The sequence below is a fragment of the Solanum verrucosum genome, unplaced genomic scaffold, assembly GCF_900185275.1.
Source record: "Solanum verrucosum unplaced genomic scaffold, falcon-dt-bn FXZP01000137.1, whole genome shotgun sequence".
Classification (NCBI taxonomy): Eukaryota; Viridiplantae; Streptophyta; class Magnoliopsida; order Solanales; family Solanaceae; genus Solanum; species Solanum verrucosum.
The window spans coordinates 207,801-229,397 of record NW_026020405.1 but is presented as its reverse complement, the minus strand read 5'-3'; the positions used below and the strand labels follow the sequence as shown (position 1 = coordinate 229,397).

The 21,597-nt window shown below is 29.2% G+C and overlaps 4 protein-coding genes across 4 annotated transcripts; 1 reads left to right on the top strand and 3 right to left on the bottom strand.

The window, feature by feature from the left end:
- Positions 1-109: 109 nt before the first annotated feature.
- Positions 110-1,382, bottom strand: LOC125840465 (light-harvesting complex-like protein OHP1, chloroplastic). Its single transcript, XM_049519460.1, has 3 exons — positions 1,213-1,382; positions 346-468; positions 110-259 (listed from the first exon to the last, which is right to left on the bottom strand). Exons 1-3 carry the CDS (start codon positions 1,357-1,359, stop codon positions 191-193), a joined length of 339 nt encoding a protein of 112 aa, XP_049375417.1. The 5' UTR covers positions 1,360-1,382; the 3' UTR covers positions 110-190.
- Positions 1,383-3,337: 1,955 nt separating this feature from the next.
- Positions 3,338-5,747, bottom strand: LOC125840419 (putative cyclin-D7-1). Its single transcript, XM_049519399.1, has 6 exons — positions 5,449-5,747; positions 4,982-5,068; positions 4,766-4,864; positions 4,393-4,570; positions 4,078-4,211; positions 3,338-3,547 (listed from the first exon to the last, which is right to left on the bottom strand). Exons 1-6 carry the CDS (start codon positions 5,674-5,676, stop codon positions 3,338-3,340), a joined length of 936 nt encoding a protein of 311 aa, XP_049375356.1. The 5' UTR covers positions 5,677-5,747.
- Positions 5,748-9,503: 3,756 nt separating this feature from the next.
- LOC125840393 (laccase-17-like) lies at positions 9,504-11,726 on the top strand. Its single transcript, XM_049519364.1, has 6 exons — positions 9,504-9,596; positions 9,713-9,864; positions 9,944-10,188; positions 10,287-10,415; positions 10,501-11,457; positions 11,571-11,726. Exons 1-6 carry the CDS (start codon positions 9,504-9,506, stop codon positions 11,699-11,701), a joined length of 1,707 nt encoding a protein of 568 aa, XP_049375321.1. The 3' UTR covers positions 11,702-11,726.
- Positions 11,727-12,069: 343 nt separating this feature from the next.
- On the bottom strand, positions 12,070-14,761 carry LOC125840290 (laccase-17-like). Its single transcript, XM_049519255.1, has 6 exons — positions 14,672-14,761; positions 14,446-14,597; positions 14,106-14,350; positions 13,900-14,028; positions 12,313-13,281; positions 12,070-12,234 (listed from the first exon to the last, which is right to left on the bottom strand). The coding sequence occupies exons 1-6, from the start codon at positions 14,759-14,761 to the stop codon at positions 12,104-12,106; spliced, it is 1,716 nt and encodes a 571-aa protein (XP_049375212.1). The 3' UTR covers positions 12,070-12,103.
- Positions 14,762-21,597: the final 6,836 nt, after the last annotated feature.

The following is a 21,597-nucleotide window of genomic DNA, read 5'->3' as shown; positions in this document are numbered from 1 at the left end:
CCTTCCTTAACATATTTCCATCGAAAAGTTTAAGGCACATTACGTTCATCAACTCACAAGTATCTATATACTTTTTGTAGATATGATATGCTCTAAACACCAGAAGAGATTTCGAAATTTTCTTGAATAATGAATGTATCACTGTTGTACATTACTGAATGTTGATGAAGAAATTAAAGATATACAACATTTAGAGAGGAATATCAAGGCCTTTTCCAATTTCTACACCAATCATTTCAAGTATTCCCTTGTTGAAAAACTGAAAAATGCAACACACAAAGATTACAATATAGTAATTAATCAATTAAAACCAAATATTCAAAGGTATAAAAGATGTATAGTTACCAATTCCACAATAAATGTACCAATAAGACCAATCATACAAGCTCTAGAGTTCCATATCTCAGCAGTCTTTGTAAAACCCAAAAGGGGTCTGCTTAACTTTGGTACTTCCTTTGGCAATTCCACCTACACAATACAAGTTACATTTATAAACACTTTTTTTTTTTTCCACCCGATGTCTGGTACCCATATTGAAGCTCGACTAAATCTAAATTCCCGCAAGAAAATCCCACATTGGGGGGTTAAAGTTCTCCCTAACAAAGGCGACTCCGGTGTCGGGTACCCACATTTACAAACATTTTGAAACATCATTTTGTAACTATGGTCCGCTTTTATCTACCACTTCAATAAATAAATAAAAAAACATAGTTATATATGTGAAAACAAGTTTTGGGTGTTTTTCAAATTTCAAATACAATTTCAAGTTATATTTGATACTTTTATAGTCAAACGTTGATTTTCAAATAAAGTGAATTTTCATGGCCTAATGAATCCTAAGATGTCACCTACCTAGTTTCTTCCGACTCCACCTTACTACAGTGATGAAATCAGAAATTTAAATAAGGGGATTAAAAAAAAAGTCTAACACCAATAGGATTTAACAACTTATGTATATCCTAAAAAAAGTCACCCTCCCCCCCCCTATTTATATATGTAATTCCCTTTGTCTCTATTTATGTTGTGCAATTCAGATTTGGAAAGTCAAACTGTTTACTTTGATCATGAATTCCAACATGAAATAATCTTTTAAGTTTTTTTCAATAATAAAATTTTCATCTTTAGAAACAACATAAAAAGTAATATAAGTCGATATTTCAAGATACATAAAAAAAAATTACAATCAAAGAAAAACCATGATAAAGCACATACCCCAGCTGGAACCTTTGCAGCCTGAATGTTGAAGGAGGTCCTTTTGGTAATTTTCAAGTTGGGATTATTAGGCAGAAAAAAATGGTGATTTTGAGAAAATTTTGCAGAAAGTGTTGTTGAGAGAAAGGAAGATGAGAGTGAAGCCATTGTTAATCACAAAAAATGAACAAATATTTTTAGCCATTGTGTTGTTTTTGTGTTACCTTATCAACAAATTATTTTGTGGTCTCCAAAATTCTAATAACTTTTCAATGAGTGAGTGGGTTCCACTCCTACCATATTATGTGACCTCCTTCACACCTCATATATTTCTTACTTTTAATTTTTGGTTAATAATTTGATGTATAAATGCATTTTTTAACTCATTTTTAGTTGATATATGTGTTCCAATTTTGAATGTACATAAATAATGTTTATTTATGTAAAGTTAAATAATTAGACATATGTGTCTGATATTATAAGTGGTACGATGCGAATGATCATATTGTGTCTATTTGTTGAACTTTGTCTATTTATATACCCCTAAAGTTAAGAGGTTTTAGATGCCACTTATTGAGTTGGTTTCTATTGGTTTCATAAACAAAGTTATTTTCTTTTAAATTTTAATAAACTTATTTTCAAAGTCTTAACCAATCAAATATAGAAAATTTGAAAGACATTTTCTTCCATATTAAATACATCCTATATATAGGGTTGGATAGCAATTTGATTGTTTAGTTATTGATAAATTTTCTAATTTCTAGTTTTTTATAATATCTGATTTAGTAATGGTAAGTTTTTTTTTTTTTTAGGTATTGTTCAATTAATTTTGTTTTTTTGTTTATTAGTTATTATATTTTCATTACTGTTTTGTTTTCTTTACACCTAAAATTGTTGCACCTAAGCTAAGAGTTTCTTGGAAACAACTTTATATATTTTCACGAGCTAAAGATAAGGTCTACATACATTATATTCTTCTTATTCCCTAGACCTCACATGTAAAACTTCACTGAATATGTAGTTGTTATGAATATTCGTAAATTTATCATTATTACTAACCGTTCAACCGTCAATTTTTCATCAAAAATGAAAAAAGATTTAATTTAAGAAGACGAAAATGAAACACGTAGTATGTAATATAGGGGTCACGTAGCCATATCTACAACTACAGCCCGCGCTATAAAATTGCTCACGTTCCCCTTCTTCCCATGCATGCAATTATTTAATACAAATAATATTTTTTTAATTAATTAATAAATAAAAACAAAAAAAAATCCTTATTTAATTTGAGTGTATATATATATATATATATATATATATTTATGTCTTCTATATTATTCAAATACAATAGAAAACTAAATTCCTATTTATTTTTGTTTTGGCTGATTTTCTTTAATTAAACTTAGTAAATTAGTTAATACACTTTAATAAAAATTTGTTGTAGGTGATATTACAAAGAGTATATTTTGTTTTCTTATACTATGATTTTGTACAAAAACTATATATGCTACAAACTTATAAGATTTTATGGATTGTTACAAATAAAAGCCACTAAATTATGTTTTTGTAATAAAAAAGTAAAAACCACTCAAGTTTACTTAGTTATCACGAAAGTCACTACACTATTATTTTTAACAAAAAAATTGCTTAATTATTCCTAAATATTCACATAATATAACTAGGAGGAAACAAAAACTTAATTAGCTTAAGCTGAATGACTTTTAATTTATAAAAAAATGATTCGGTGACTTATTCTGATTTTTATCTAGGCAAAGTTATAATTGAATGTTTTTTTAGTGACTTTTTATGATATTTGAGTAAAGTTCAAAAAATCTTCTGCTATTATAAACTAATTAATTTTAATCCGAAAATTAAATAATCTTATCCTGCATTCCATAAAAGACACTAATAAATATAGGATGAGAAAATAACAATCGTTAATTAAAATTAGTGTTGCTAAAAGCTTCGCTATTTAGCAATAGAACACTAATAATAATAATAATAATTAATCTTGATCCTCACCCAAACTTCTAGCTAGTACAACAACATAAAATTAACAAACAACATTTTTAGAATCGATCAAATTTGATAAATTCGTTCTCGAAAATAAAAAATTCAACCACTTGACGTCTATCCGACGCGTTCGTCAACGTTCCCTTTTACGTTTATTAGCATTAGAAATGTAATTGAAGTCCCCTTGAGGAATATCACACAAGTCATGTTGATCCATTGTCAATACAGTTACTGGACTTGGAGGGCCATAATTAAAAACTCCACTTGTTATGATCAATTCTTGAAATTCATTAATCAAGAATTGTTTATTTATCATCATTCTTTGACACTTGCTTATATCATCCTAAATTAGAAGAAAAAAAATGGTAATCAATTAATATGTGAAATTATCAAACAACAATAATGAAGTTCTTAGTTAAGTATAAAACTCGATCCCTTTGTCACATATTAGTTGATTACCTTCCTTTTTACACGCACATTATGAAATTATAAATACAAGGGTAGTTTTACCAATTCCCAGTTTTGAAACTTTACTTAATATGAGAAAAAAATTAATGCTTTCTTATTTTAGTAAGGTGATCAACTAATATGAGACAGATGTACTACTCCTTAATTTCCACATGATGTGACAATTAATTTTTATAGAGTCAAAAGAGGTTTTCTTAATACATGTTTTTTGCAAAGTATTTTTAATTATAGTATGGCTTATAGTGCCTTTTATCTAGCTTCTAGATTTAATTATATTTTCAAATTCGTATCGAATATTAGTTAATTTAATTCACATACTTGAGTATATATGACATAAGTTAAAATAAAGAAATTATTATTTTCTAATTTATTTCTTTTTTAAAAAAGGATTGTGTAAATATTTACCTTTTGATCTTGAGGTATGAGCCTAGTAAAATTATTGAAACAAGAGTCATCTATTAATAGAGACAAATCTTCAGAAATGCATGTAACAACAGATTGTGCAATCACACAAGGCCTGAACTCCAAGAATTTAGCATCTGTCAACATATAAATGTTAATCGGTCTGTCAGTACATATAAATTAAATTCATTCAAAAAAAATGAAGAAGAGTTTTAAGTGGTTGATTTCTCATATGACCAATCAACTAACCGTTATTATCTCAGAAATTCACTTAGATAATTATAAGTCGATTCGAGTTTTAAGTGGTGTTTTTTTTACCTAAAAGAATTCGAAGAAGTAGGTCATTGACAGTTTTGAGTGAATTAATACTCCATTGAAATAATTCAATATATGAATATGGTGTTGTAGAATTTAATCTCCATCCTAAAGTCTCCAATAATGTCAATTCCATACGTTGAATCATTGTTGATTCAAACAAATGTCCAACTCCTTCCATCTGCAAATATCATCAAACAACAACAACAATTAATAACATAATCAGTATAATTTCACGAAAATAGTCTGTCGAGAATAATGTATACGTAGACTTACACCTATCATACGAGAATAAAAAAAATTATTTCTGATTGACACTCGAGTTAATCTATCTATCAATAATGATAATATATATATATATATATATATAAACTACCTGTAATTCAAGCAATTGAGGGGGACTTGTTTCATGAAATTTAGAGGCCACAGACAAACATGCAATTGAGAGTAACTCAAACATCCAATATTTCCATCCCTACAAAAAAAAAATTGTGTAATATAAAATTTGATCAATTAACTCGAATTCAATTGTTTTTTTAAAAAAATAAAATATATTTCTTAAAAAAAACTTAATATAAATTAATATTGTTACCTGGCACTTGTTTAAAGAGATAAACTGATCAAGGTAACTTGCAGCACCAAAAACAGCTCCAAATGAGAGATTCCACCTCCTTTGAGACTTTACATATGTTCATAATTATTAAAAATAAAATAAAATTAGGAGATAAAAAACACAAAAAAAAAAAATAGTTACTATGCAAGAAAAATTGAATCTTAATACTAGAACAATTTATACATGATACAATAATAGTAAATTTTCAAATACATATTTTAAATTTCGTACAAAAATTATTGAATTCAGTTGAACCAGTTGAGACTATACTACATGGACATGATCTTAAGGGGCGGAGATAGGGGGATCAAAAAAGGTTCATTCAAACTCTATTTGTTGGAAAAATCACACATTATCTTCGTGAAAATCTTGCCTCTGCTACTGAATCTACGTCTTTACGATAGAGATGGGAGATATGATTCATATAAAAAAGATGATGAAATTACCTTAATAAGCCAATGAATAGCTTTGAACCTTGCATTCTCAATAAAACAATTCTCTTTTATAAACTTCACATAGCCTATTTTAGGCATGTAACTTATTTCCTTGTCTAATAAAATCTCAAAAGCTTCTTCACAATCTTCTTTTGATTTAAAAAAACAAGAATTTTCAACATCATTTTTTAATTCTTCTTCTTTTTCTAGCCAAATTTCATCACAAAGCAAACTCTCCATCTTTTGTAGAAAGAAAAAAAAAGTACAATTTTTAAATTATTCCAAGAATGACTTATAATTTGTCAGTGAAAAATGCAAATGATCACTACATGATAAGATAGTCTGCAAAACTATAAAAAGGATTTTATAAATTTGTCTCTTTCTAGTGCTTTGTGTCATGCACAAAAACCTTAAGGTAAACTTTAATATATAGGAGTATATAATAGTAGTATTAAAATTCTTGGTGGAGTAAAGAGTCATATGAAGTAGTAGTATATACAGCCTGGCTAAGCAAATTTATAGCAAATTGAATTTAATTTCTATGAAGCAAAAAATATATAGAAAAATATTTTAGAATCTCAGTTGATTGATTATCTGAACGAGGATACGATCTCCACATTGTAACCCCCTCCCTATTTCCCCTTCAACTACCCCCAATTTTATTTTAATATATCTATATATATGTTCATGATAGATATTACTCTATACAAATTGGTATCACCTTTGATCCAAAATAATTGATGTTTTAGTTTTGATGGATTAATGAATTCATTTATTTCAAAGTTTAGGGGGAATTTTGATTAAAATATTCTTAGTTATATTTTTTCCTTCAAGTTGACATAATAATTATCATGAGGATTAGGAATGTGTCATGGGAAAAAGAATTAAATAATTTCTTTATTTTGTGAAATATTAATTAGTTTGTATCAAATTTAAGAGGCTAAAACATTAATTATTTTGAACCAGAAAAAGTAACTTGGATACAAATAGCATTCTTTTCATTTCAATTTACATCACACATTTTTGTTTTTAATATATCTCAAAAAAGAATAATATATACTATATCTCCGGGCTCCGTCCACTTTTAATTGTCATAGTTTCCTTTTTTAGAGTCAAACGATAATAATTTTGACTAATATTTTATAAAAGTACGTATTTTTTCATCATATTGATATGCAAAAAAAAAAAAATTGGAATTTATAGTACTTTTCATATAATTTTTGGATATCTAAATTTTTTACTTAATATCAGATTAATGTAATCTAATTGAACTTTAAAAAGTAATCAAATTAACAACTTTCAAAAAGCACGACATATAAATTTATAACCGCATAAATATTCAAAATTTATTTTAACCATACAAGTAATCAATTGACATGACATCATATGACTAAATTACTATGAAGGTAATATACTTAATTTTTTTATACTATAAATATATAGTTGCAAAGGTTTTTTTTTTTTTGGGGGTGGGGGGGTTGAGGAATAAAAAAGAGGAGATAAGACTCATGAAAAATGGTAAATGCAAACATGATATATATTATATTTTTGACTGCAGTAACCTATTGCGTGAACCCACGAGGATTATCGCTGTTTGGCTTACTCATTTTATTATTCTATTTGCATTGTTTTCATATATATAAAAGTACGCACAAATTTAAGTTTTTACTACTAAAATTGTGGGGATATTACTGACTTATTGCAGAGTTAAAAGGTAGGTACCTATATTTCGTTTCAATTTATGTGATATAATTTGATTAAATATGAAAAAAAAAATATTGATATCCGTAGAATAATGTAATTATGAATCATTTATTAAGAATTGAAGGATAAAAAAAAATTTAAGTTAAATTATTTGAATAGATTAAAAAGTGTGTCGAATAAATTGAGACGACGAAATATTTATGAAGAATGCACTTTTTTGTGTATTGATAAGGAATGTGGTGCAGTAACTTCCCCATTTATCCCGTATTTTACGCCAGCTAATTCGCTGCAACACCACAAAATAAAAAAATAAAAAAATAAAAAAAATTACTAATTAATTTACTATTTATTTTTCCGTCTCAATTTATGTGATGTTATTTCATTTGATATGATATTTAAGAAAGTAAGGAGAACTTTTGAATTTTGTTTTATAAATATTAATAAATGTTTGTATGATTATAAATCAGAATTTTTTTTAAAAAAAAAATGTTTCATATAAATAGTATTTTTTTTCTGTCTCAATTTATTTATAGTCTTTATTATTATTTAAAATATATGTCTCAAAGACTTGTCATTTTAAAAGTGAAAGGACATAACTAACTATTTTTCTCCTTTAATTTATTTTAATAATTGTGTTTCAAGACTACAAATACTTTAATTATGATACATTAATAGAGAAATATTCAACAAAAAGAGATTGTATTTTAAGACATAAATAAAAGTAAAATAGTTAAATATGTATCATCAATCATATTTTTTTTTTAAAAAAATAGATAAATAAATAAAAATATGATAAGTATTTTAAGATCGAAAGAATATATATTGCATAATATTCAGTTCGTAGTGAAGTTGCTACAAGAATTAAAAGCCTCTCGTGGTTGGCTTAACTAGAATGAAATTTAATTCACACACTGACGCTGACATCCCAAAAAATTAAAAGGGGTGTAAAACTACATTTAAAATAGGTTGGAGAAAATATAAGGAGTATTCGTGTGGCGGAATTAATAAAGACTTTTGAAGCTTGTGAAATTATTCTCTTATTTTTCAATTTATGTGATGATATTTGATTGGACATCGAGTTTAAGAGAAAAAATAAGAATGTTGAAACTTATGATCTAAAATAAATTAAATTTAGCTATAAATTATTTTATTAACGATAAAATGAAAAGTATACTACTAGTAAATAGAGAAAGATGTGAGAACTCTCTATAGAAGTGAGTAAAAAGAAAGAGCGTCACATAAGTTGGGACATAATAAAGGATAGAAGGAATATACAACATTATTGCGGTTAATTAGAACTTTTTTTTTTGTTAAGAGTAATTAAAATAAAAACAACTATAACATACCCAACATAATCCCACCAAACAGGATTTGGAGAAGGTAGAATGTACGCAGACTTTATCCCTTCTAGAGAGGTAAGTGTGACATAAAAAGTTTTAATTAGATATATTTTTAAAAATATTTATTAGAGGGTATTTGGCCAAGCTTATAAGCTGGTCAAACTTATTTATAAACACTATTTCACTCATCTACATATTTGATAAATACATAAAGTACAAAAAATGACTAATTAGAACATTTTTTAGGAATTGGTTTAATTAGAACATGACTTAATTTAAGTATATAAATAAAGAATCCTAACTAGTTTAAGGAGTTGTTTGTGTATTAAGCCTTCATTATATTTTGTTTGGATACTAGACATACATCAAAATAAGTTTGACTTGATTTCTCAGTAGTCACTCAATTAGTTTTAACAAATAGTTATTATCTCAGAAAGTCATCCTTCTCAGAAAGTCAATTGGACTAAATTTTTTTTAAAAAAATATAACAACTATCAGTTGAGTGACTATCTAAATCAATCCCTCTAAATTTCTTCCCGTTCAAGTTAGTAAGAATTTTTTTTGATAATAATTACACTTTGTAATGCATGCATGATAAAGGCTATATATATCATCTTTCTGTATGGAAGAGTGTCAAAATCATGAAGCCTATTGCTAGCTGTCTATGAAGTCTAAATTAATCTATCCTCAATGAGTTTTTAACAAGGAAAATCCATACATAGTGAAATATCTGCATGACAAATACACAAATCACAAATGATATACAAATATACAAAAAAATATATGTATTCTTTGACACCACTCTAAAGTTTGTTCTACAACAACATTTGGTCTAACCAAACATAGCTTACAATCAACCTATTTACTTTTCTCTTCAATTCTATTCTTTTTTATAATTTCACCAAATCAACCAAACATCTCTATATATACACTTGACTTACATGCATTAAATAGAACAAACACATCAAGTTAAGTTAGTAACAAAGGGAAAAAAAATCGAGATTTGATTTTCTATGCGCAAAAATGGGTGCTATTGAAATATTTCTTGTCTCTCTGATGATTGCATCGTGTCTCCTCTCTAGCGTTTCCGCTGCAACTAGACACTATAAATTTGAAGTATGCATATATATTATTGCATAGTTTCCTAAGTGAATTCAATTTTTTGATTTAGAATTAATTAGCATCTAGTATATATATTTATATATACTTACATTATTTTTTTCGTGTTTCAGGTAAAAATGCAAAATGTGACACGACTATGTCACACGAAGAGTATAGTTACAGTAAATGGACAATTTCCTGGACCTAGAATTGTGGCAAGGGAAGGTGATCGTCTTGAAATTGAAGTTGTCAATCATGTTCACAACAACATTTCCATCCATTGGTAAACGAATTAACTTTTATTTTCGTGAAATTCATAAGGTTCAACGAGCAATATTTAATATTTCGCGATTATTATATAGGCATGGAATTCGACAAGTTCGTAGTGGATGGGCAGATGGACCAGCCTATGTAACACAATGTCCAATTCAAACTGGCCAAAAATATTTGTATAATTTCACTATAATTGGTCAAAGAGGAACTTTTTGGTGGCATGCACATATATCATGGTTGAGATCAACTCTCTATGGTCCTATTATTATTCTTCCTAAGAAAAATACTCCTTATCCATTTGCTAAACCATACAAAGAAGTTCCCATCATCTTTGGTAATTAACAAGTCATAATTAATTGAATTTTTTTATAATCCTTGATTAATTTATCTATAAGAAATTAATTATTTGAATACAATATATATGTCACACAGGAGAATGGTTCAATGCTGATACTGAAGCTATAATTTCACAAGCTTTACAAACAGGTGGAGGCCCTAATGTTTCCGATGCTTATACTATCAATGGACTTCCTGGACCTTTATATAACTGCTCCACAAAAGGTAATAAAACAATTATTTTGCTTTCCATATAATGTTAGTGCACTAGAATATGATATTAACACTTTTAGATATGTTTTTTATACAGATACTTTTAAACTAAAGGTGAAGCCTGGAAAGACATATCTTCTTCGATTGATCAACGCTGCACTTAATGATGAGCTTTTCTTCAGTATTGCAAATCATACTCTCCAAATTATCGATGCTGATGGAGTTTACGTTAAACCATTTGAGACAAATACACTTATTATTACACCAGGGCAAACACATAATGTTCTTCTCAAAACTAAGCCTCATTTTCCTAATGCCACATTTTACATGACTGCTCGACCTTATGTGACAGGTCCTGGTACATTTGACAACTCTACAGTTGCTGGAATTTTAGAGTATGAATCAAAAACAAAACTCCATTTGAAAAATCTACCGCTCTTTAAACCGTTACTACCAGCTCTGAATGACACAAATTTTGTCACCAATTTTACAAGTAGATTAAGAAGTCTCGCGAGTCCTCAATTCCCTGCTAATGTACCTCTAAACGTCGATAAACGTTTGTTTTTCACAGTAGGACTTGGAACAAGTCCTTGTGATCAAAACAAAACATGTCAAGGACCTAATGGTACAAAATTCTCAGCTTCAATCAATAATGTGTCATTTATACTACCTACAACTGCTCTTCTTCAATCTCATTTCTTTGGACAATCCAAAGGTGTATACAAACCTGATTTTCCTTATAGTCCTTTAAATTGGTTTAATTACACTGGGAATCCTCCAAATAACACTCTTGTTCATAATGACACAAAACTTATGGTTTTACCATTTAACACAAGTGTGGAGTTAGTAATGCAAGATACAAGCATTCTTGGTCTTGAAAGTCATCCACTTCATCTTCATGGATTTAATTTCTTTGTTGTTGGACAAGGATTTGGAAATTTTGACCCTAATAAGGATCCATCTAATTTCAACCTTGTTGATCCTATTGAAAGGAACACTGTGGGTGTTCCTTCTGGTGGTTGGGTTGCTATTCGATTTCTCGCGGATAATCCAGGTAACTTTATAAGAATTTGCATTCAAATATCATTCGAAGTATTATATATCTGGTTAAAATTTCTAACTCTGCGAATAATGATGTATGTATGTATGTTTGTTGTTTGTTACTAGGAGTGTGGTTTATGCATTGTCACTTGGAAGTTCATACAAGTTGGGGATTGAAAATGGCTTGGTTGGTTCAAAATGGAAAACTTCCAAATCAAAAGTTGCCTCCTCCACCAATGGATCTTCCCAAATGTTGAGAATTTAATTTTGTGCAATTTTTGTTTTGTTAGTTGGTGGGGTATCTTTTGTATTTTTATTTCTTATCAGTTCATGTATGTTACTTTTATTTGATTGTGTGAGAGAGAGAGTTAAAGGATTTTTGTAAATTCAAAACTCTTACAAGTTTGAAATCAATAATGAGAATTAATATAATTATAAGATCTGCGTACAGAGGTGGGATTACATTGGACATGTTGTTTAATAGAAGCTGAATATTTTTTCTCGAAAAAAATGAAGAACATTTGTTGATCACAGTCCTCTTGAACTGTTCCAATGTAACAGAAAAGAATGTAATAACACATTAACTTAATGTAGGAAAAAAAAGGAAGATCAAAACACTCAAGAAATCACGAAATGAGCAGTTGAATTTCAGTTCTTGTTCAACATTTAGGAAGATCTGAAGGTGGAGGAGGTAACTTTTGACTAGGTAACGATCCATCCAACACGATCCAAGCCATCCTTAGTCCCCAGCTTGTGTGCACCTCGAAATGACAATGCATAAACCATACTCCTGTTTTGACATATCACAATGTATGATCATTATTATTATTTTTACATTCATTTGTTTACAATGAAAGTTGTTAGTTACCTGGATTGTCCGCGAAGAATCTAAAAGCAATCCATCCACCAGCAGGGATACCAACCGTGTTTCTCTCTATAGGGTCCTTGAGATTGAAGTTGGTTGGGTCATTATTAGGATCAAAGTTACCAAATCCTTCACCAACAACGAAGAAATTGTGACCGTGGAGATGAAGGGGATGATTTTCAGCACCGAGAATACTAGTGTCCTGTAACACAACCTCAACACTCGAATTAAATGGTAAGACAACAAGTTTTGTTGCATTGGTTACAAAAGTCTTGTTTGGTTGTGGTGATCCTGTATAGTTGAATGGATTTAGAGGGGTTGCTGGAAAATCTGTGGTGTAAATTCCATTAGATTGTCCAAAGTAATGAGATTGGAGTAGTGCTGTCGTTGGAAGGACAAACGATATGTTGTTTACTGATGCTGAAAATTTAGTGCCATTAGGTCCTTGGCATGTCATGTTTTTAGGGCATGGATTAGAACCAAGTCCTATTGTAAAGAGAAAACGCTTGTCAACGTTTTGTGGAACGTTTGCTGGGAATCGAGTGTTAGCTAAGCTACGAAAGTTCTTGGTGAAATTGGCAACAAAACTAGTTGAAGTCATATTTGGTAAGGTTGGTTTGAAAAGTTTGATTTTAGTTTTGTTGGTGGGAGAACTATGTAAGGGGGATTCATATTCTAGGATACCGGCAACAGTAGAGTTGTCAAATGTTCCAAGACCGGAGAAGTATGGTTGAGCCGCCATTAGGAAGGTGGCGTTTGGGTAATGTGGCTTTGTTTTGAGAAGAACATTGGTGGTTTGGCCAGGGGTGATGAATACTACATTTGTGTTAAATGGTTTGGTGTAAATAGCGTCTGTATCAACGATGGTGAGGGTGTGATTGGCAATGCTGAAGAACATTTCATCATTTAGTGCAGCGTTGATCAAACGTAGCATGTAAGTCTTTCCTGGCTTCACCTTCAACTTGAATGTATCTGAAGAAACATGATATGTTAAATTGAAAACGACCTTAGTACCGTGTCCTAGTTAACATATGCTAGTATGTGTCGTAGTCTGTGATTATCTCATATAAAAACTTTAGTCATTAGACAGAGCACAATTTCATTTACTTAATTATATTCTCAACAAGCCCTCTTTACGTGCAGGACTGATTCTTTTTCGTAGATTAAGCACGTGGAAAACTAGAAATTCTTTTTGATAACTAGTAGCTATGAGACTCAAACTTATGACGTTTGTCTGCTCTGATACAATTCTGAAGCATGGTCATCTCTCTAACAGTTTAAGCTTTTAGATAAGATGGTCACAGAACTTCAACAACATGGAAGATTATATCGTGGTTGTCATTATAGTCATTGATTATCTATGTTGGTCAGACTGTTCAAAAAATATTGCCAGGTGCGAGATCTTCCAAAAGTTACATACTGGTCACACATTATCAACAGTATGTAACATTGTGGTTGTCATTATTGTTCAGATTCTTCAAAAATGCCATTAGGTGTGTGTCAGATCATCCAAAAGTTGTGCATTTTTGGACAATCTGACACGAGTTCAACATCATTTTTGGAGAGTCTGAGCAATATCGTTGATTATACCTTTCGAGGAACAATTATATAAAGGTCCTGGTAGGCCATTGATAGTATATGCATCTGAAACATTTGGTCCACCTCCTGTCTGAAGAGCCTGATTTATTACAGCCTCAGTATCAACATTCCACCATTCCCCTGAAACCAAAACAAAAACAGAACATCAACTTTTGTGTCAACTAATGTTAATGGTTCTGTTTTACTATGATACATACCAAACATTATTGGAATTTGCTTGTGTGGTTTTTTAAATGGATATGACTCGTTACGTCGTGGCAAGATGACAATAGGCCCATAAACCGTTGCTCTTAGCCATGAAATATGAGCATGCCAGAACAGAGTTCCCCTCTGACCGATGATCGTGAAATTATACGTGTAACTCTTGTTAAATTGGATCGGACATTGTGTAACGTATGCTGGTCCATCAGCCCATCCGTTTGCAAGTTGCCTAATTCCATGCCTATCACAACACAAAACAGTATAATAGTTATACAATCTTGTTTAAACTGGAGTAACTTTTTTCGATACTTATTCTTGTGTTGTCTAATTTCTTACCAATGAATAGATATATTGTTGGAAACTTGGTTGATCACCTTAACGATCACTCGATCACCTTCTCTTGCAATAATACGAGGGCCTGGAAAACGCCCATTCACGCTAACTATGCTCTTCGTGGTGCATAGTCTCGTTACGTTGTGTTTTACAATCTATAGACACAACAAAAATGTAGTTAGTTTCAATGACATTAAGAGGGGAAAAAATGAAGTTTAGAAGTTGTTACATTGAATGTATAATGCCTAGTAATGCAAAATGTTGATTGAGGCAATAGACATAAAATGGCAAAACCAAAAAGCAAATATGAGTAGCCCATTTTGTGGAGGATATTGTTATTAATATATTTAGGGGACTATATATAGGGACATAATTAGGTAATAATATTGAATTAAGAAGATGAAAAGATTAATTGAAATTGTTTGAATGAAAGAAAAATGTCATTTTCTATGTTGAGTTTGGTCACCTTGTGAGTTCCTCTTTGCTATGTTGGTCGACCTTAATTTTAGAGTGTTGATAAAGTAAAATGATTTACTTAACATGTTCAATTGTAAATCTTTTTATTATTACAAGTAAGAACATCTTAATATCATCAACTTTTACGATTAATTAGTTTAATCGAGATTAAAGAAAGATAACTGTCCCTATTATTGTAGTTTAAATGTTCAATCTTTTATGACCCCCCTTGTTTTGTTTGTGTTAATCTGTGGTTGAACTGTTAATTTTATGTTTTTTAAAAGAAATAAATTCCTTCGGTAGTTATATTGGGGTCTGAATTAATTTAGATTCATGTATTGCAAGATTCATAACTAGGGCGGCACTCTCAATATGTGTTTTTCCATTCCCAAGAATTTGAATCTGATACTTCTAATTAAAATGAGTGAAGGAAAACCGATTGAACCATCCCACCGTAACTCGGTTAAGTTTTATAGTGTTTGTGTTAATTATTCATCCAAGATAAACAAAGTACATAACCAAATAATTAGCGTGAATATTAAAACATCATGTCATAATTATTTTATTCTTAATTGACGACCACATCATATGCTTGGGAAAAAAAAGATTTTCTTGAACATTATATTCTGTTGATTCTGTTTTATTTATAATTTTATTAAACATACTGAGTTCAAACTTGATGTGAATTCTTTATTAACTCAGTCAAGCAACCATGCATGATCTAATATTGCTTTTTTCTATTGTAACTTAAATTTTATATGAAGTAATTCTATCTTACCTTTTTTAAAAAGAAAAAATAACTTTATTCATATCGTATTTTTTCTTTCTGATATTGTAAGTTCATTCTTCAAATTGTCCGTCTATTGCAATATGAAACGATAGAGAATGATACGATATATCTATTCAAACATTATATTTATCAAAATATATACCACAATATAATTAATACAATACAATTTGATACCTTATTCCAAACAAGTTGTTATGTGCACTAATTGTGTGTAACGATTTTGGGATGACCTTAAACAACATGCAAGTCATTTTAATAAGCCTAATTACGGAGTAATTAATAAAGTAAATAGTATTCTTATAACTTAGTTATTACAATTGTTAAACACTATATATAGTAGTGTGAAACTGCAAGTGCATATAAGTTATAATATTAATTCGTGTTTGCTTTGCAGCTTTGATATGCAATTTGAAAATGCCAAACTAATCTCTAAAAGATTACCATGTCTACTTATAGTAGATTTATAATTAAAAAATTGTTTGTGATTGTCTCTGAAATAAAAGATATGGTAATATTAAGATAGTTACTATATGAGACCTATCCAATGCTAGATGAAAAGGTGTATAATTGATCGATATAAATATCATGAATTGTCTTGTAATAAAATAAGTTTTTGTTGATACCTTTTTCTTGGTTCCTTCTTTCATAATCAGAGCTCAGAGAAGGAGAGATAAGAGTGTCTTACGAAGAATATGGTTTATATCAGTTTGCTTCTTCCTTCTCACTTGATAGCATCCCTAAAGGAGTTTTGAGTAATTTTGTAAGGTTATTTCTCTCGATATATTGTACGATCTATTATATAGTAGATTGTTCATCTCAAGCCATAGATGTAGGTAGATTGATCAGACCATATTAAATATTGTGTCTTTTGGTATTTTTATTTTTTGTTGTCTAATTTATCGTCGTTTGAGATTTACTTCATTAACTTTCACATGATACTTGATTATATTATTTTGGTCCTATAAGTAGCATTAAAAATGTATTTTATTCGTGTGGTTCAAGACATGATCGCAAATCTAGATTTAGAGGTTGAGCAGATGAATGTTAAATTGTTTTTCGTTATGCCTCTTTTGAAAAATATCTTCTTCTTTTGTCTGATTTATTATTTTTTTACAATTATTTTGTTAGCTTCCGCATGACATTATTTATTTTGGTCCTAACACATTTCCTCGTTAACAACATAAGTATTAAACTGAAAGAAATGAATTAAACAGATATTATTTAAAAGATACTCTAAAGAGCCAAAAATGTTTATGGATTTTGGGTTTAATTAGAATTTAGACAAATCTAAAACGTTTGTTGATCAATAATTATCTTCAATAATCATGATAAGGAAAGGAGTAAGATATATTTGCTCCGAAGGCAAGACTATAATTCAGACAGCTACAATTTTAATTAACTTCTTAATCCTTGATTATATTTTCTCTAAATTACTATCACCCAAAAATAGAAGTTTCATAAATTGTCTTTTTTTTTCCTCCTTTTTTTTCAGGTGATTTAAAATAATTGGAACAGAGACAGTTCATCTCATCATTTCTAGTAATTTTTTTGGTTCTAAAGGTAGTTGCAGAAATTACATGTTTTACCATATTTAGGAACAGTGCATTTTTACTTTGATTTCTAATTTTGGACCTTAATCCATTGGGGTGTGGTTATATTTGACCACTTTTAGTGATTATATTTATTTTCGTAAAAATATTTAGTGATAATTGAGTTAATGTAATTGTATCTAGAGTCGTTAAAGTCTTAAGCGGTATTTTTATAGAGTGTTGGTTATGGATACTCATATTATATTATTATCACTAAATGTAGTTATTACCACAAAATTATCTAAGTGTATCATAGATTAAACTACACAAATTGTGCAAGAAAATTCTTATATCTCAGTGTATATCACTTAAATTCATAGTTACGCCTACTATCATCATAAGTAGATCCAAAATTTAAATTTAGTAGGTTTAACATGCATAAGGAACGAGGAGTAACAATATACATACACACCATTTATATAAAAAATTATTAATTTAAATGAACTCGTAACCAAAAAGCTATATTTATCACTCTACACACTATTAAGTTGCTTTAAAAATAATTTTAAAAAAACTATATAATCAGTTGATGTGCAACCTAGAAAACAAGGCTGGTAATTTTCACGACATGTTATTAAACCAATAATGAAAAAAATCCATTCACGTTATCAATAGATTTAACATATATAACCGTTGTAAAATACTTGAGGGGTGAAAAGGATGTACTATTTTTTTTATTTTATTACTTAATATCTAATATCTATATTGAAGTCTGAACTTTATTTTTTAAGTATACAACCTTAATGTTGACGAAAATAATTAATCATTATATCTGACTAATCCAACAAGAAACAAATTAAACACCTACTACTAAATACAACCTTTCTTTTTCTTTCATTGACCTCCTTTTTGACCCTTGTCTCTTATTTCTTATTCCAAAAGCATGTCCACCTAATTGCTTGTTAAAAGGTTGATTACACTATTCTAACCACAAAATCCCTACTAATAACATTTATTATGTTGAAATTAACTATCTATATTTTATTTGGACTTGGTAAACTTAAGGGTGTGTTTGGTATGGACCATGAAAAATATTTTCTTGAAAAAGAAGTTGATTTCTTACTTATTTTTTAGTATTTAGTAAGTAGAGCATTTATATGTAATTTAACAAAACACAAAAAGAGAGAAAGAGAGGGCAGAGAAAGAGCAAGAGATTATGTAATTATTTTAAAGTGTAGTATGATTTAATAAATATGTTATGAATATTTGTCTAATTAAATAATGGAGATGTTATAGAAATCTCACTAGTTTAGGAGCTAATTAGATACACTCTAGTTTGTTATATTACGATTCTTACCTTATTTTGGTGTGTTCACATATGTCCAATTACATGTATCTCGAGATACATTAGGTCAAAATTAGGTGTAATTTGTTCTAAATACACTATATCCAAGTTGATTTGCATATATCTGAGATATATAGACAAATCTCGCTCACCTCACGCTTCTCCCTTCCATGTCATTCACCACTCTCCTATTATCTCCCTCCTCATCCTACTCATCTCTCTCCTTTTTTCAGTGTATCTGGTAATAACATGAATACATGTACCTAAGTGTATTTTTCTTAATATATAATAAAAAATTCTTAATTCGTGATAAGATACATAATTCTTTGAAAGTATACGGATTCATCTAACAGAATGGAGGATCCATGGGCGATAAGTTTTCCATATGGATTCATCTAATATTTCTTCAATTAGAGCGCTTTCTTTGTGGCCCAAATGAAATCCAACAGAATGGTCATTTGCACTTTTCCCTTATTTTATGTTGGAACTTTAATTTTTGCTTAATATTAACCTTTTTATTCCCCTAGGACATAAGTTTATTTTTTTACATCATGTTATTTCGTTGTGTTTGATATGGATGAAAATATTTTACTTATTGTTAAAAAATAAATAATTTTTTTATTTTCTTTTTTGTGACCGATAGGAAACAAAACTAAGGATATATTGGAGAGCGGAAGGATATAGTAATTAATATGAAAGTCACTTGTAAATCATTTTTATTATTTCTAAGAAATTTATTCGCAAAATTATATTTTTCAAAATATTTGATCAATCGAACCTAAATGCACCGCAACACAGATTTGGAAGCGATTGTTCTTCATATTCAAATGAATCACTAATAACACACGCTAATTTAGCTCTTAAAAAGAAATTAAAATAATCATAAATACTTACTTATTTTGAAGTAATTAAACTTTTCACTCGCAAACATAACATATATATATATATATATCCACCCAAAATAATAATTAAAAAAAAAAGAACAAACTGAAAAAAAAACACAAATTTATAGGCTATATCTATGCTATTTTACAACCTAGCTAATTAATCAACTACCAAATTCAAAATTTCAAGTTTATGAATTTTCCTAAAATAAAGACGACTTATTGGATCCCGAATAGTAGAAAAAATAGTTTACTAAATTCTAGAAAAAGACATCTCCCACTTACTGAATTGCGGGAGTCATAACTAAAACTCTAGCTCCGCTCCCAGCAAAAAAGGCGTCAATATCAGGAGAATGAAAGTAAGCTGTATTCTTGGGCTTTTTGTACCTTTTTGCTGCTGCTCTGTTTTCATTCTTCTTCTTCTTCGGAGCCGGTGGACACTCTAATGGCGCTTGGATTCGATATTCTTGATTTTTTGGTGTTGTACACATTTCTTCCTCCATATCCATGTTCATTATTCTACAAATTGGAGAAAAACAAGTAATTTTTGTTGAGAATTTGATGTTTATTTAATGGAGGAGAGGAAAAACAGAGAACGTGTTGACTGAAAATGGGGCAAGTTTGAACGTGTGGAGAGAGGGAATGAATTTGTAATGCAAAAAAATGAGGCAAATTAAAAAGGGAAAAAGGACAAATATACTCATGAACCGTCATAAATGATATGTAGATACCTCCATCATATTTTTGGGACATTGGTTCCCCTATCGTTCAAAAACTAGAGCATATATATCTTTTATACTAACGGACATACACGTATCATAATCTTATCCATCGACCTGACATTTATTAAATATCGGATCGACGGATAAGATTGCGTCACGTGTGCCTATTTAGTTTTCTGTTAGAGTGAAAGGCATAGATGCTCTAGTTTTTGGACGGCAGGGGCATCAATGCCCAAAAGTATGACGGAGGATATTTGTACACCATTTACGTCAGTTCGGGGGTATATTTATCCTTTTACCCAATTAAAAATACAAGGGAAAAAGGACAAATATACCCTTAAACTATCGTAAATGGTATGCAAATATTCTTCGTCTTACTTTTGGGACATTGATTCCCCTGCCGTTCAAAAACTAGAGCATATATACCATTTATACTAACAGACATACACATGTCATAATCTTATCTACTGACCCGACATTTATTAAATATCGAATCGAATGATAAGATTGCGCCACGTACCCCTTTTATTTTAGTGTTTTTTATTTTTAAAATATATATATTTTTACTATATGTCCTAAAAGAATAAATTTAATTCGTAAGGGAGTTTGAATTGATTCTAATATGTGATATTTCATAAGAGAGTATCAATATCTCTTCAATTGAATTTGTAGCTTAGGACTTGTCTAGTGTCGTTATATTTCATGTGTGGTAAGTGAGCTATTGTACTATAGCGGACTTGTAAATATGTGGTAATGATGGTAAGCTTTTACGAAGGTTTAGCAAAATTAATTAAAAGTTTTTTGATTTTTTATTATTGTGGAATTATTTGACTGTATATAGAGTTTCAAATACCACTTTTAATATGTTAGTTATTGATATATTTTGATTTTGATCGTCACAACATTCAATTAAAATATATTTAACTTTTAATTGTTTGACGTGTGTGCTTTTATTCTCTTTACTTGTGAATATTTACAAATTTCTTGAAATATTAATCATTTTACTATTTAATTATATACATATTACATAAAGTTTGTATTGTTAATTTATCATGATAAAATACTCTTAAAAACTAACCTAAATATAATATATTCAGTACGAAGAATAAATTTTAAAAAACATAGTTTAATTAATTAAAAATTAAATAGATTGAATGTAGCAAAGATCAAAATAAAATTTTACTCTAGTATTATTATTTTGACGGTTAAGAAAACATTTTGTAAGAAATTAAACATTTGAATAATTTTATTGAATTTTTATGCGTGGGACATTTAAATATTTAAAAATCTTGAAAGTTCTATTGAAACATTTTGGACCAACAAAATAGTCGTAGACTCGTATGTCCCATCAATCAAGAGAATAGAATATTTAGAATTCATAAATTGACAAATATTTAAATTTATATCACAGCTAAAATAATAATCATAT

What these genes read in the sequence shown, in the direction of transcription:
- LOC125840465 (XM_049519460.1), bottom strand. Translation starts at nt 1,359, where the DNA reads ATGGCTTCACTCTCATCTTCCTTTCTCTCAACAACACTTTCTGCAAAA. An exon ending in CTGCAAAGGTTCCAGCTGGG is followed by an intron (nt 469 to 1,212) that starts GTATGTGCTTTA and finishes TGTATTGTGTAG; the next exon opens with GTGGAATTGCCAAAGGAAGT. An exon ending in GTACATTTATTGTGGAATTG is followed by an intron (nt 260 to 345) that starts GTAACTATACAT and finishes TGCATTTTTCAG; the next exon opens with TTTTTCAACAAGGGAATACT.
- LOC125840419 (XM_049519399.1), bottom strand. Translation starts at nt 5,676, where the DNA reads ATGGAGAGTTTGCTTTGTGATGAAATTTGGCTAGAAAAAGAAGAAGAA. An exon ending in CTCAATTGCTTGAATTACAG is followed by an intron (nt 4,571 to 4,765) that starts GTAGTTTATATA and finishes TGATATTTGCAG; the next exon opens with ATGGAAGGAGTTGGACATTT. An exon ending in TCATACCTCAAGATCAAAAG is followed by an intron (nt 3,548 to 4,077) that starts GTAAATATTTAC and finishes CTTCTAATTTAG; the next exon opens with GATGATATAAGCAAGTGTCA.
- LOC125840393 (XM_049519364.1), top strand. Translation starts at nt 9,504, where the DNA reads ATGGGTGCTATTGAAATATTTCTTGTCTCTCTGATGATTGCATCGTGT. An exon ending in AACAACATTTCCATCCATTG is followed by an intron (nt 9,865 to 9,943) that starts GTAAACGAATTA and finishes ATTATTATATAG; the next exon opens with GCATGGAATTCGACAAGTTC. An exon ending in ATATAACTGCTCCACAAAAG is followed by an intron (nt 10,416 to 10,500) that starts GTAATAAAACAA and finishes TTTTTTATACAG; the next exon opens with ATACTTTTAAACTAAAGGTG.
- LOC125840290 (XM_049519255.1), bottom strand. Translation starts at nt 14,761, where the DNA reads ATGGGCTACTCATATTTGCTTTTTGGTTTTGCCATTTTATGTCTATTG. An exon ending in CTAGGCATTATACATTCAAT is followed by an intron (nt 14,598 to 14,671) that starts GTAACAACTTCT and finishes TTGTGTCTATAG; the next exon opens with ATTGTAAAACACAACGTAAC. An exon ending in ATATAATTGTTCCTCGAAAG is followed by an intron (nt 13,282 to 13,899) that starts GTATAATCAACG and finishes ATGTTTCTTCAG; the next exon opens with ATACATTCAAGTTGAAGGTG.